Source organism: Trachemys scripta, chromosome 1 (genome assembly GCF_013100865.1).
Source record: "Trachemys scripta elegans isolate TJP31775 chromosome 1, CAS_Tse_1.0, whole genome shotgun sequence".
Taxonomy (NCBI): domain Eukaryota; kingdom Metazoa; phylum Chordata; order Testudines; family Emydidae; genus Trachemys; species Trachemys scripta.
The window spans coordinates 289160194-289174879 of NC_048298.1; the positions used below are offsets into that span (position 1 = coordinate 289160194).

General features: G+C 41.6%; 1 protein-coding gene across 2 annotated transcripts in view; it reads left to right on the forward strand.

Moving 5' to 3' along the window:
• RB1 (RB transcriptional corepressor 1) overlaps positions 1–14686 on the forward strand; it is a 161165-nt gene that overhangs the window by 26446 nt on the left and 120033 nt on the right. For both annotated transcript variants that reach the window (XM_034758495.1, XM_034758496.1), the window contains exons 5-7: positions 439–477; positions 1207–1274; positions 3588–3698. In XM_034758495.1, the coding sequence (XP_034614386.1) occupies positions 439–477; positions 1207–1274; positions 3588–3698 (218 nt within the window). The remainder of the gene's footprint in view (positions 1–438; positions 478–1206; positions 1275–3587; positions 3699–14686) is intronic.

Sequence of the window (14686 nt, forward strand, 5' to 3'; positions counted from 1 at the left end):
ACAGAATCCCGAGATGGTAACATTGATACAATAAAGACTGTGAAACAGTCTCAAGACACATTTCATCCAGTGGTTTGAGAGTGTACTACAGACTCTATTTATTTACAAGACATTGGAAAATAACGTGTATGTAAATCCTGGCTTTCTGGAAAATATGATGATTACTTAATAGATCACGTTTTTATATTGCTTTATTATGTGAGGTTTGATATAAGCATTCCAACAAGAGCTGCTCCTTGTAAAACTACTAGTTATAACCAGCCCATTGTGTCTGTTTGTGACACTTGTAAAATAGATTGGCAATGTTCTTTAATTACAATAACTGACATTTTCTGAGGTGGCCTTTGTTTCAGCTAAATACACAGAAATACATATTGCTACACATTTGTTTTAGATTGAGAAAGATATGCGAAGTAAGGAACTGAATTTTTTTTCTAGGACTTGTGGACTTATCTACATAATACAACCCAGCAGTCAGTAAGTTTGACTTTTATAATTTATATATATAAAATTTAGGAGGCGATCCAAAACATATGTTAGTATTTTACTTTTCTAACTACTTATTTCTAAAGTGTATACAAAAAAACCCATCTATTGATGGCACCAACATGTCATGTGACTAGTTTAGATTGAGCAGGGACTTGGGGAGTTTCAGTGGGAAATGAAGAAAGTTGCAGAAGTGATATACTTGGTCAGTGTATTGATGGTGCCACTTGCACCCTGAATATCTCCACCTGCTGGTTTATGGATCAGCATGGGAGAAACTAACAGTGCCAGGATGAGCTTCATAAACATAGTAATAGATGAGAGGAAATATTGTCTGCTCCCAAAATTAGATTGAGTTAATGCTGTGACTGGAGAATAGGACCTTTTTGTCAAAGTCATGAGCAAGAGAAATAATAATAATTTACTAATACTCCCAATAATTTGAGTAAATTATAAACGTTCACTTCCTTCACCCATACATTAATGCTTAGAATTTCGTGAATGGAATAAGAACAGTTAACCTTTCCATTTCAAAATTTGTTTGTAGTTTTAATTCCATTCAGAATGTATTGATACTAATAAACCTTAAGTGTAGGAAAACTTTCTGTGTTGCCCTAAATGAATGCGTCCACAGACTCAAGTGATTCTACAGAGACTATATTCAGAATTGTTGTAGAACGGTTGCTGTGAAATTTTTACTACTTTGTTGTCTGTGTATAGGACTTCTGCTGAATTGAGTTTCCCATTGGTTCTGAAAACTTCCTGGATCACTTTTTTGTTGGCGAAAGGTAAATGATGTTTATAGTAGAATTATTTTAATTTCTTTTAATGGAGTGAATTTATAAACTTTTTGTTTGATATCTCCAATACAAGAAGCAAGACCCTGTTTGGCTGTTCTATTAGCTGGTATTATGGACTGGGAAGTTTGAATATGGTATGTGATATCTTTCCTGCCTTTTAGGAGGCTGTTGCTGTTCTGGCCACTTGGATTTAAGGGTGGAATGTGTGGGGGTTTTTGTTTTTTAAATAATTGCCCCTATTTCATGGAAATGGCTGCCTAAAAGTGACCAGTATTTTATTTATATATTTTTAAATGGATCTGGAGAAGTTTGTAAAATTGTTTATTCACTGTGGTAAGACTCACTCTGTGAAGGGCTTGGGCCTTAGTTAAGGATAGGAGGCCAACACCATATTGTTATAGCAGTACAATCAGCATCTAAAGCATCTTCTACTCCAGTGGTTCCCAAACTTTAACCTATGAACCCCTTTCACTAAAATGTCAAGTCTCACGAGAACCCCCTCCTAAAAATGAATATTTCCAGGGACTTTCTCATTTACCTGAGTATAAATTATAAAAGCAGTGATCTTGGAAATATAAAATTTGTTTTTATGACATGCTTATTACACACTATGCATTATTAAGTGTCCCTGGCCTCTGTTGCCAGAAGCTGGGAATGAGCCTAAGGGGATGGATCACTTGATGATTACCTGTTCTGTTCATTCTCTCTGGGGCACCTGGCATTGGCCACTCTTGGAAGACAGGATACTGGGCTAGATGGACCCTTGGTCTGACCCAGTAGGGTCATTCTTATGTTCTTATTTATCATTACAGTATTTTTATTACATTATGAAAATGGCAACACTCTTCCAAGATCTCACTTTCGTAGCTTGTATCACTTTGAATAAGCCTGTTATAAGACAAGGCTCCTATGTTTCATCGAAGAGTATCAGATATGAAACAGCATGAAGGTATTTAAGAAGCCAACTGAAAGAGTTCCTCCTACACAGGCATTCAGGTCTTGAGCAGTCCAGACAAACAATGCATGTTACAACAAAGTTTAAACTTGTTCGTCGTCATAATTTTAAAAACAATACTAGCTGCCTATTTAATTTTCAAAACAGCAAAAAATATCCACCTCCCTTTCCATTTCTTATAAGGAGTCTTGAAGTTTAAATCTCCTCAATGTGATAGAGATGCTTGCTTTGATCTGCTTAGCTCTTGGAAGTCCAGGGGCTCCAGGCTGCTGGCCCTGTGCTGCCCGGGGTCCCTAGGGATAGCTCTGGACGCCATTAGGGAATTTTTTTCCGAGAACCCCCTGTAACATTTCGTGAACCCCCAAGGGTTCTCGAACCCCAGTTTGGGAACCACTATTCTACACTAAAGAATTTATTTTAAAAATCCTCATTGGTCCAGAATTAGTTCATTTGCACCAGCGGGAGTCCTAGTGTATACAAAGCTCCTGTGTTTACAACTGTCAATAAAACCTGCTTAGGAGCAGCTGAAACAATGGAATTTTTGTTTCCTCCTAAAATTCTTGAATATAGCCATAAAGTAAGGCTATGGGAGGTTTTTTGCTTTGCCTTTTTGAGAGTCATGAGGAAGGGGTAAAATTCTACCAGGTATAGGAAGGTCAATAAAAAAGTTCTGTAAGAGGTTTGGAAGTAGATGAGCTCAGTCAAACTGATGCTGGAAACGAGCCTAGGTGGTAACCTTCTAGTCCTAATGATAAGGATAACTGTTAAACTGTAGACACCGTGTACTGTTAATTTTTCAAGTGCTGTTAATTCTTCTACTTCTATAACTTGTAAGTATATCACCTATCACAAAGACTGTTTGGACAGCCTGACTAACCTGAGCTTGGAATATAACAATTGCTGTGCTTTTAACTGACTGTATAAATGAAGAGAAGTTAAGTATTTTTTGTAAAACCAAGTTTAAGTAGTAATTGGAGAACAGAAAAGGGGGAAAAATTACATAAATAGAAAATAGTGATGCATGAAGGCGAAGTAGTTGTCTACAGTGTCCTTCTTGAGTAAAAAGTGTGTGTGGGGGAGAAAAAAGTCATGTGCTGGAAAATAAGAACTTCATTCACAGTTTAAGAAAAAAAATATGAATTAGCTATGTATGTTCTTTCCACAGTGATAAATCCTTACAAATCATGCATGGCTAAATACATCAAACTTCAGACATGCTCACATCCTAGGTGACATTTTCTAGAATCCATTAACAGTGGTTTTGAGGTGAAACCTTCTGTCAGGAATAATTTTATTTTAAACTCCAAGCATTGACTCATAAAGTCCTTCTTTTTTTACATTTTCAGGAAAAGTATTGCAAATGGAAGATGACCTGGTGATCTCTTTCCAGTTACTGTTATGTGTCCTTGATTATTTTATCAAACTATCACCACCGGCAATGCTCAAGGAGCCATACAGTAAGGATTTTAATCTTTTGTGTTCAGAAGCTTAAAGTTCATAAAGAAATCAACTTCAGTCTCCTTAGGGTCTTCAGCAGTGCCCACACTGAATGCAATAAATCTTCTGTTCTATCTTAACTTACTTCACAATTGTATTTATATTGGGTTATTGAATGAAACAGAACATGGCAATATATTTAATGTATTAAAAGTCTTTCATTACTACTATCCCTTCCCTCCCTTTACTGCCTCCCCACCCCCACAGGAGTATTGTAATGGCTTGGTAGTATATCAGCAATACTGCTACCGAATATACAAGGGATTTGAGAAAATGGATTGAAAAGCATTACTTAAATTTTGATTGGGATATTACATAAATGAAAGAAAGGTGGACGATGGCATGATTTTACAAAGCTTTCTTGATGTATAGTAATGTGATAACATCACCTCACTGCAGAATTTTCAACTATGATCCAGTCTAAGAGTATAGGGGTCAGAATATGCAGCCATGAAGAGGAGAAGGAAAGAGGGGTGGGTAGATGGAGTAAACGGTGGTTGGAATCGTAACTCAGAATGAAAAGGTGTATACAGAATGTTGCTATATAGGTACTGTTGTTCTTCTTCGAGTGATGGTCCCAATTGTAGTCCACTGAGGTTTTACACATGTGCACCATTCATCTATAGCTGGAGAATTTGAAAGTAGTAGTGTCCATTGGTCCGTGCATGCGCCCTTGGCTTTACCTCATGGTTTCGTCTGAGGTGATGGTGGGATGGACAACCACATCTCCAATTCCTTCTCACCACATTGCATCCAGGTGCAATCCTTCCCCAGCCTTACCCGAGAAGGCTGGGCTGTCCACCTCTGGAAGCACCTCATGGAAGTTGCCATGAGACCTCATTCTGACCTAGGCTGGACAGCTCCCCGGTACATCAGCCTGAGAGAGAGCTAGGAGTGTGCATCCAGCTACAGAATCTGAGTCTGGCACCGGCAGACCACCACTGTGGACCCCGTGCTGGGGCCTAGTCAGGAGGTAAGGAAGCATGCACATAAGCATGGCAGTAAGTTTTCCCCCAAACCTGAGAGAGGGGATACTCCTTCCACGAGTTCCAGTCATGGGGAGGGAGCGTGCTCTAAAACACAAGAAGAGACAGCACAAGCCAGTATCAGGTACTGAACTTCATATCATGTCAGTATCGGCACCCCATAGATTACAAGAACTGTCGGCTCTGGGGAAAACCACCGCTCTGGTTCCCGGTGAAGAAAGAGTACCCTTGATACCAGGGAGGTCAGGAAAAGTACCAGCACCCCCAAGAAGTATTTGTTCTAGGAAAGCTGAGGTCTCCACACCTTCTGGAGCCTTCTACTTTTAGGGAGACTATATCTCCCACTCATGACATGCCACAGCTGAGGCACCCCATGCTCCGATGGCCTATATGCTTCCACCAGCTCCAACGGTACTGCTGATGGAACAGGTGTCCAAGTCTTCATCTTCGAAAGAGTCAGATGGGGGCAGGGACTGTCCATCCATTACCACCACTACGAATATCTAAGGAGCCTTCTATATTGTGGCAATATCCCTCCATTCCAGCCGCCACAGAGCCACTGGTTCCCTGTACCATGGGGCCCACCATAACATCCTCCGGCTCTGTCATGCTGGCCTAGATCTCCTGTGTAGAGTGGCAGGAGAGCTTCACATGCCTCTGGAGGAGATCCAAGGCACTCAATGTAAGCTGCTGGACATCTTTCACTCATCAGCACTGGGTAGAGTTACTCTGCCAATTAACAATGTCACCCTCGAGCCAGCTAGAACAGTTTGGCATACACCAGCCACAATACGCCTACTCTCAAGAGGTAGAAAAATGCTACTATGTACCAGTTAAGGGATTTGAGTTTCTTTTCTTGCACCCCCTCCCATCCTCAATTCACTTGTGGTCTAGGTAGCGTCGGAACAGTCCAAACAACAGCGCCCATGCTCCATTTAATCCAATAAGGAGGGCAAGCGGTTGGACCTTTTGGCTCACAAGGTCTTCTCCTCAGCCAGCCTTCAATTCAGGATTTTGAATGATCAGGTATTACTTGCCAAACACAATTTCCTGCATTACAGCGAACTAGAGGACTTTGCTGAAAAACTGCTGCAGCAAGACCGGACCCACTTCTAGGCAATAGAGGAAGGGAAATTGGTAGTAAGGACATCCCTTCAATCAGCTGTGGATGTGGCAGATACTTCATCGCACTCTGTGGCTTCAGGCATAGTCATGCGGAGGGAATTGTGGCTCTGTTCCTCTGATTTCCTCAGGGAATTGCAAAATACCACTGAAAACCTGCCTTTCAGTGGATCCTATCTTTTTAACCAGAAAACAGATGATTTTTCTCCATGCCCTCAAAGATTAGAGAGCTACACTTTGTACCTTGGGTATTTACACACCTGCTCCCAAGCATAAATTCTACTGTCCACTGCCCGCACAATGTTACAGAACCTCCAGTTTTTCCATTAGAGGCTGTACAAACCACCACAGAAGTGTCAAAAGACTCAAAGATCTTGTTCTCCGGGTCCACCTTCACAATCTTCTTCCTGCCAGATGCAATTCCCATAGAAAAGATCTTTCTGAGGAACTCTAGAGCAGGGTTCTCAACCTTTTTCTTTCTTGGCTCCCCCCCACCCCCCAACATGTTCTAAAAAATCCATGGCCCACCTGTGCCACAGCAACTGTTTCTCTGCATATAAAAGCCAGGGCCCATGTTAGGGGGTAGCAAACAGAGCAGTTGCCAGGGGCCCCATGCCACAGGGAGCCCTGCAAAGTTAATTTGCTTAGGCTTCAGCTTCAGCCCCGGGCGACGGGGCTTAGGCTTTCTGCCCTGGGCCCCAGCAAGTCTAATGCTGGCCCTGTATGGCTGACCCCCTGAAACCTGTTTGCGGGCCCCCCCCCCAGTTGGGCCCCAGACCCCTGGTTGAGAACCACTACTTTAGAGAGCCTCGCTTACTGCCATAGAACGACCCCACTCCTTTCAGGGGTTGTCTAGCACTCTTTCTATCAGATTGGAGTGCAATAACAATGGACAAATGGGTGCAAAATGTCATCCACGTGGCTATACAATTGAGTTCATCATGCTATCTCATCCACAGCCTATCCCCCCTGAGGGATCACTCTCACAACAACATCCTCACCCTAAAGGTGAATTCCTTACTACAAAGAGGAGCTATATAATGGGTTCCTCTGGAATACCAAGGGATGGGGTTCCTATTCAACTTCCTAATACCCCAAAAGAAAGGCGGATGGAGACCTATTCTGTACCTGTGCCTTCTCAGTTGCTTCATCCTCATGCCCAAGTTTGGTATGGTCAAGTTAGCAGCGATCATCCCATCATTAGAAAAAGGCATGTGGTTAACAGCTCTCAGTATGCAAGATGCCCACTTTCACATAGACTTTCATACAGCCCACGGACAGTACCTGAGGTTCATGGTCAGCTCACACCATTTTCAGTACAGGGTCCTTACATGAGGATTCACCACCACTCCCAGGGTCTTCACCAAGATTTTCTCAGTCATGGTGGCATACCTCAGGCATTATGGGGTCCTTGTGTTCCCTTATCTTGGCAATTGGCTCCTGGCAGCACGATCCAGATGCGAAGCCCAAGTTTCAACCTCCATGTAGCTCAGCCTCCTTTCCTCCCTTGGAGTCAGCATCAATGTTGAAAAATCAACCTTGGACCAAACAACCCATAGACTTCATAGGAGCCTACATTAACTCAGTCACAGCATGAGCCTGCCTACTGATGGACAGGTTCCAAACTCTGCAAGAACTCATAGCCCATGTTGTCAACAATTCTGTCCCAGCCAGGACCTACCTGTCCCTCCTTGGCCACATGGCTTCGTGCATACATGTCACTGCCTTCGCTTGCCTTTACCTTCACTACTTCCAGATGTGGCTCCAGAAGATTTACTCACCCATGCATCATGCCGTCGACCTCATGTCCTACCCTGGGTACTCCCCTCCACTGGTAGACAGACCCATGACAGGTTTACATAGGGGTTCCCTTTCTCCCCCCTTCCCCAGACAAGACGATCACCAACTCATCCCTCATAGGTTGAGGAGTGCATATGGGCAATCACATGATACAGGGAACATGGACTCCATGGGAATCCAGGATGCACATCAACATTCTGGAACTCAGGGCTATAAGGAAGGCATTCCAAGTATTTCTCCGATTCATCCATTACCATTTTGTTCTTATCATCTCGGATAACAACGTCAATGTTCACTACGTCAACTGTGTACGGACGCAGTCAACCTCTGGAATTGGTGTATCATCCACCAGATTCTCTTATCTGCAGTCTATCTCCCGGGGACACAATGTGACTGCAGACTTGCTCAGCAGACATTTTGTGATTGACCATGAGTGGGAATCCCATGACACTGTGGTACGTGACATCTTTGACCAATGGGGGACTCTGACCAGAGACCTTTTTGTCTCCCCCGTCAACAACAAATGCAAGCACATGCTGCTGCGGGGTCGGAGGGTGTCTTGATCTCCCTTCTCAGGGCGATGCTCTCAGACTCCCCTGGTCAGACCAGATCAACTATGCCTTACCTCTTCCGCTCCTACCATGAGTACACCACGAGATCAGACAAGACAGAGCGACGGTCATCCTGATCACCCCTTGCTAGCCCAGACAATTCTGGCTTCCCAACTTCCTCCGCATGTCTGCCCCATCCCCCAGTTTCCAACCCTACTTTCCCCAATCTACTGATGCAGCATAAGATCAGGCAATTCACAAGTGCTTCTTGGAGCCTTGTATTTGTATGAACAGCGTTTCTAGAACTGACATGTTCATCAGAGGTGCAAAACATCCTCTCTAGCAGCACGAAAGAGTCCACTAGACATTGTTACCGGGCCAAGTGGAAACACTTTGCCTCCTGGGCCCAACAAAAGGGGCTTTCCCCAGAAGTGGTGGGAATTCCCCTTCTTCTGGACTACCTCCTGTCCTTGAGGGCATTGGATCTCACACTCAACTCTCTCAAGGTCCACTAAGCATCAGATAGCACTGTCCACCCACCTGTGGAAGAAAATTCCGTCTTTCCACTTCCATTGACTGCTAGGTTTTGGAAAGGCCTCATGAGAATCTCCCCACCCCTCACTCTCCAGTGGGACCTCAGCCTAGTTCTACCTGCACTAATGTAATCACCCTTTGAACTGCTGGCATTGTGCTCTGTGTCCCTCCTTTTCATGAAAGTCACTTTCCTTTTTGCTGTCACTTTGGCAAGAAGGGTTGGTGAACTTGAGACCATGATGGCGGACCCTCCTTTCATGACTTTCTATAAAGATGAAGTCTTCCTGAGCCTGCATCCCAAATTTTGACCAAAGGTCGTCTCCCAGTTTTGTGTTAATCCATTCGCTTACTTGCTTTCTTTCTGAGAAGGAATGACATCTCCACTCCCTCGATGTCCATCGGTCCTTGGTCTTGTCTTCTGTAGGTGGAAGGCCAATCAGGAAATTCCCCCTCCCCCAACTGTCATAATAGCTGAAAGAGTTAAAGGGCAGGCAATCTCCACACAGAGAATCTCCAAGTGGATTTTGGGGTTCATTACACTCTGTTATCAGACCTGCTTGGGATGCAGGCCCATTTCACAAGAGCCCAGGCTTTGACTCTACCCTCCCTCTGTGTTGTGCCGCTCTGGGACATATATAGAGCAGCCACTTGGAGTTCAGTACACACCTTTTGCTATGCACTGCGCCGTGGTGGATGCCTCCTTTGGTGTGGCTGTCCCCTGTTCAACCATTCCAATTTCATCCTCGCAACCTCCTCTGAGTTAGGTAGTGCTTGATAATCAGACTCAGTGGAATACAATAGGTACCATCACATGAAGAAGAACAGGATGTTGTTTACCTGTAATTGGAGGCTCTTTGAGATGTGCGTTCCCTATCAGTATTCCACTTCCCACCCTCCTCCTCCTCTGCTATGGGTCTGTTGGATATGTGGTGGTGAAGTAATTGGAGATACAGTTGGTCCACCCCACCCTTTATTACCTCGGACGAAACCATGAAGAGAGCCAAGGGTGCATGTGTGGACACTACTGCTTTCAAATTCTCTGGCTCTGGACATGTGTGCATGCATAAAATACAGATAGGGACCGCACATCTCGAAGAACTTCCAGTTACAGGTAAGTAACCTCCTCTTTCCTTGCTTTGACTTTGAGCTGACTTAAGTCTAACTCTTACATTAGTAAATGTTCATTCCTGTTGAAAATCATAAACTTCTCTAAACAGTAACTTTTAGTATGTCCTCCTTGTACATTTAAAACTTGGGAAATCTTACTAAGAACACTAAAAGTGGTGTCACAAATAAGTCTTGTGTAACTTGGATAGTACTTCATTTTTATGTTGGGTATCTTCCACCAGGGGACACAGATTTTAATGATATATTGAACAAGGAAAAAAGCTGGAGTTAATTGGTTTTTTTCTTTAACAGGATTGGGGAAGGATATCATCAGTAATATGCTTGGCTTTTTTGTCTTGATCCATAACTCATACGGATAACCTGAATTTGTCTGATTATTCATTGATAAATGGATGGATTATTGGTGGTCTTGATGTTGCCCCTACTCCATTTGAACTCTAATGGTCAAAAATACTATTTCTCTCCCTTTTTATTCTAAAATGAGGACAATTTTAACATCCATGTAAATAACTAATGGAGAAAGAATAGCCTTGGGGTTAAGATATGGCTCCCCAAAGCTGATAGGAGTTTAAATTCATCCTTTGTAAAGTGTATTGATGTAGGATAGACACTATACATAGTACTGCCAAGCTCAAACATTCAAAAATCCTGAGTCTGGCCCAAAAAGTTGAGATTTAAAAAAAAAAAAAAAATCTGCGTTCTGTGCCGCCTTTGAATCTTAAGGGTCGACATTTTCTTTCTTTTTTTTAAATGCAACTATGAGAACTAGAAACTTGTTTTAATATGAAAGGTGAGATTCTGATATCCCCTGACTTCAGAAGCTGGAGCTTTAAGAAAAATAAATATTGAGTTGACAATATGCAAAATATTACATTAATATTCCAGATGAGTGCCAGCCACAGTTTGCACAGGCACTGCTTACGCTCTCTCACAAATCTGGCAGATCTTCTCAATCCTGATCAGTAACACAGTGTAGTATTCAAGTCCTGGTGACAGTGGAAAGGTTTTAAATTGTGTTAAATTATTATATGAATAAAACAAAAGGGGACTAAGATGAGACTACCAAAGTAGAACAGCTGGGCAAAAACTTTGATCGAACAGTTACCAATCACCAAACTGACAATTACCAATCTAGAATACCAATTTAAATGTAAAATTTTATATTTTGTTTTTTAATTTATACTATAATAGTTCATACATTGATATAATGCAACATATAATTATAAAAGTTAATTCAGTAAAGATGAAATATAAACTACTTTGACCTTATTAAAAAACAACATGGTTTTCACCTGAAACAAAAATATAAAATTTTCTTCTCTGGAAAATTTCAAAAATGTCAGTTTTTTGTTCCAAAATGTGTAAAATAAATAAAATAAATTTTAAATATTCCCTTGAATGGGAATTCCAGGTTCTTCTTTGAGCATCCTCTGCATATTCCCACTCTTAGAGTGCGCCGAAGGCTTCAGTGTGTGATCTGGAGTTGGAGGTTGAACTGGTTCCTATGATTATGTCAAAAATAGCCTTCTCCCAGCAAAGTTGTTATGCAGGAGGTAATGCCAGATTCCCACTGTATCCTTCATGGGAATATGATATGCCTCCTTGGATGTATTCTTCTCTTTCCCCTTACCAGTCTAGAATGTTGAATTCTCCAGTGCCGGAGCATCTTCCAACGCAATCTGTGGATGTGAATTACAGAACGCCTCTCTCCCCATCCCCATTAGAACAGGACATATTCTTAGAAGAGGATTACCAGGAGGGACCTCCACAGAAGGACTTTCAGCATGATGTCACAGAGATACAGAGTGGCTCATCTACTGTGATGATGTCATCAGAAGCAACAGCATCTTCTCCCTCTGAGGATATAATTCAGTTTCATGAATCGGTTGATAGGATGGCATCAACTTAAAAATTGCCATCAGTAGCTTTGGAGACTACTGGCTCTGGGGTCTACTGCCAATGCTAAATTCTCCTTGCCTGTATTAGAATAGCTGTGGCAACTGCAAAATCCTTTGATCCAAACCATCTTTGTGTCAACCAATCTCTAAAAAGGCAGACAAATTATGTCAGATCCCACAGGATGGATTTTATTGTTTTCATGTGTACCCTCAGCCAATCTCATTATAGCTGCAACACAGCAAAAGTCTGGATCAGCTTTTTAACTTTCCACCCCCATTGATAAAGAAGCAAAAAAAAAATGGATTCTCTGGGCAGAAAATTCTTTTCTTCTTCTTAAACATGTGCATAGCTAGCTACTAAGCAGTTATGGATAGATATCAGTTTGTTATGGGAGACAATGTCTGTTACTAAACATTTTACCAGAAGAGCAAAAGAAATTAATATCAGCCCTTGATAGAGGACCAAAACGTGGCCAAACACACTCTTAAGGCATCATCAGATGTTCCTGCTACTGCCTCAAGATCATTGGCATCTGCAATAGCTCTGCAAAGGTATATTTGGTTTATGTTTGTTTTCTCTCCCATTGAATACCGGATTTAAAATAGAAGACATACCCTTTGAAGGGGATGATTTACTTAATGCAAAAATGGAGAAGACACTGGGAAAACTGAAAGATGTGATCCACAGCGAGATCTTTAGGGAGGCAGAATTCCTATAGAAGGAGGATGTAAACACCTGTGTTCAGGTATCAGAGGCAATATCCCATCTTCATCTTCCTCTTATCAGAGAAGATAGCTTTAAATATCAAAAATTTTGTAAGCACTTATATACAAATGCAAGAAGTCTAAATACTGATATCTGTGAAGTTGAGTGACTGGTATTAAATGAGGATATTGATATAATAGGTATCACAGAAACCTGGTGCTGTGTTGATAATCCATGAGACATAGTAATACCAGGGTACAAAATATGTAGGAATGACAGAGTAGGTCGCATTGGTGGGGGAGTGGCACTATATGTGAAAGAAAGCCTAGTCAAATATGAATGAAATCTTAAATGAATCAAACAGTACCATAGACTCCATGGATAGAAATTCCATGTTTCATTAATAAGAGTATAGCAGTAGGATTATGCTACCAACCACGTGAGGATGGTGATAGCAATTGTGAAATTCTCAGTAGAGAAGTGAAATGTTCCCAGTCAATATGAAGATAGTTGAAATAACATAAGACTGGCCGTACTGGATCAGACCAAAGGTCCATTTAGCCCAGTATCCTGTCTTCTGAGAGTGGCCAATGCTAGGTGCCCCAGAGGGAATGAACAGAACAGGCAATCATCAAGTGATCCATCCCCTGTTGCCCATTCCCAGCTTCTGGCAAACAGAGGCTAGGGACACCATCCCTGCCCATCCTGGCTAATAGGTCTATCAATGGCTATCTTCCATGAATTTATCTAGTTTTTTTTTTTAACCCTGTTATTGTCTTGGGCTTCACAATGTCCTTTGGCAAGGAGTTCCACAGGTTGACGCTGCATTGTGTGAAGACATACTTCCTTTTGTTAGTTTTAAATCTGTTGCCTATTAATTTCATTTGGTGACACCTACTTCTTGTGTTATGAGAGAGAGTAAATAACACTTCCTTATTTACTTTTCCCACACCAGTCATGATTTTATAAACCTCAGTCCTATCCCCTTTAGTCGTCTCTTTTCCAAGCTGAAAAGTCTCAATCGTATTCATCTCTCCTCATACGGAAGCTGTTCCATACCTCTAATAATTTTTGTTGCCCTTTTCTGAACCTTTTCCAATTCCAATATATCTTTTTTGAGATGGGTCGACCTATCTGTATGTAGTATTCAAGATGTGGGCATACCATGGATTTATATAGAGGTAATCTGATATTTTCTGTCTTATTATCTATCCCTTTCTTAATGATTCCCAACATTCTCTTAGCTTTTTTGACTGCTGCTGCACATTGAGTGGATGTTTTCAGACACTATCCACAATGACCCCTAAGATCTTTCTTGAATGGTAACAGCTAATTTAGACCCCATCATTTTGTATGTATAGTTTGGATTATGTTTTCCAACGTGCATTACTGTGCATTTATCAACACTGAATTTCATCTGCCATTTTGTTGCCCAGTCACCCAGTTTTGTGAGATCCTTTTGTAGCTCTTCTCAGTCTGCTTTGGACTTAACTATCTTGAGTAGTTTTGTATCATCTGCAAATTTTGCCACCTCACTGTTTACCCCTTTTTCCAGATGACTTATGAATATGTTGAATAGAACTGGTCCCAGAACAGACCCCTGAGTGACACCACTATTTACCTCTCTCCCTTCTGAAAACTGTCCATTTATTCCTACCCTTGGTTTTGTATCTTTTAACCATAATCACAAATTATTATTGTGTTTTCTGTGTTTGTAGCCAGGATTGGATGCAGAGATGAAATTTTTAGACACCACTAATGACTGCTTCATGGATCAGATAGCCCTGGAACCCTCAAGGGGAGAGGCAATTCTTGACTTAGTCCTTAGTGGCACACAGGATCTGGTCCAAGAGGTGAATATAGCTGAACCTCTTGGTAATAGTGATCATAATGTAAATACCAAAGAAACCCAACTCTGGTTTCTCTTCAGATCGTATAAATCTTTCGCCTTTAACTTCAAAAAGGTGAATTACACAAAAATGAGGAGGCTAGTCAAATGGAAATTAAAAGGAACAGTGAAATGCCTACAAGCTACGTGGAAACTATTTAAAAACACCATAATAGAGGATCTAACTAAATGTATATCCCAAATAATAATAATTAATAAAAAAACAGCAAGAGGACCAATGAGTTCTTTGCCTCTGTTTTCACTGCAAAAGATGTGAAGGTGAAACAACAGTGTAGAACAGAATTAACAGATACATAGATGAACACAATTCATTG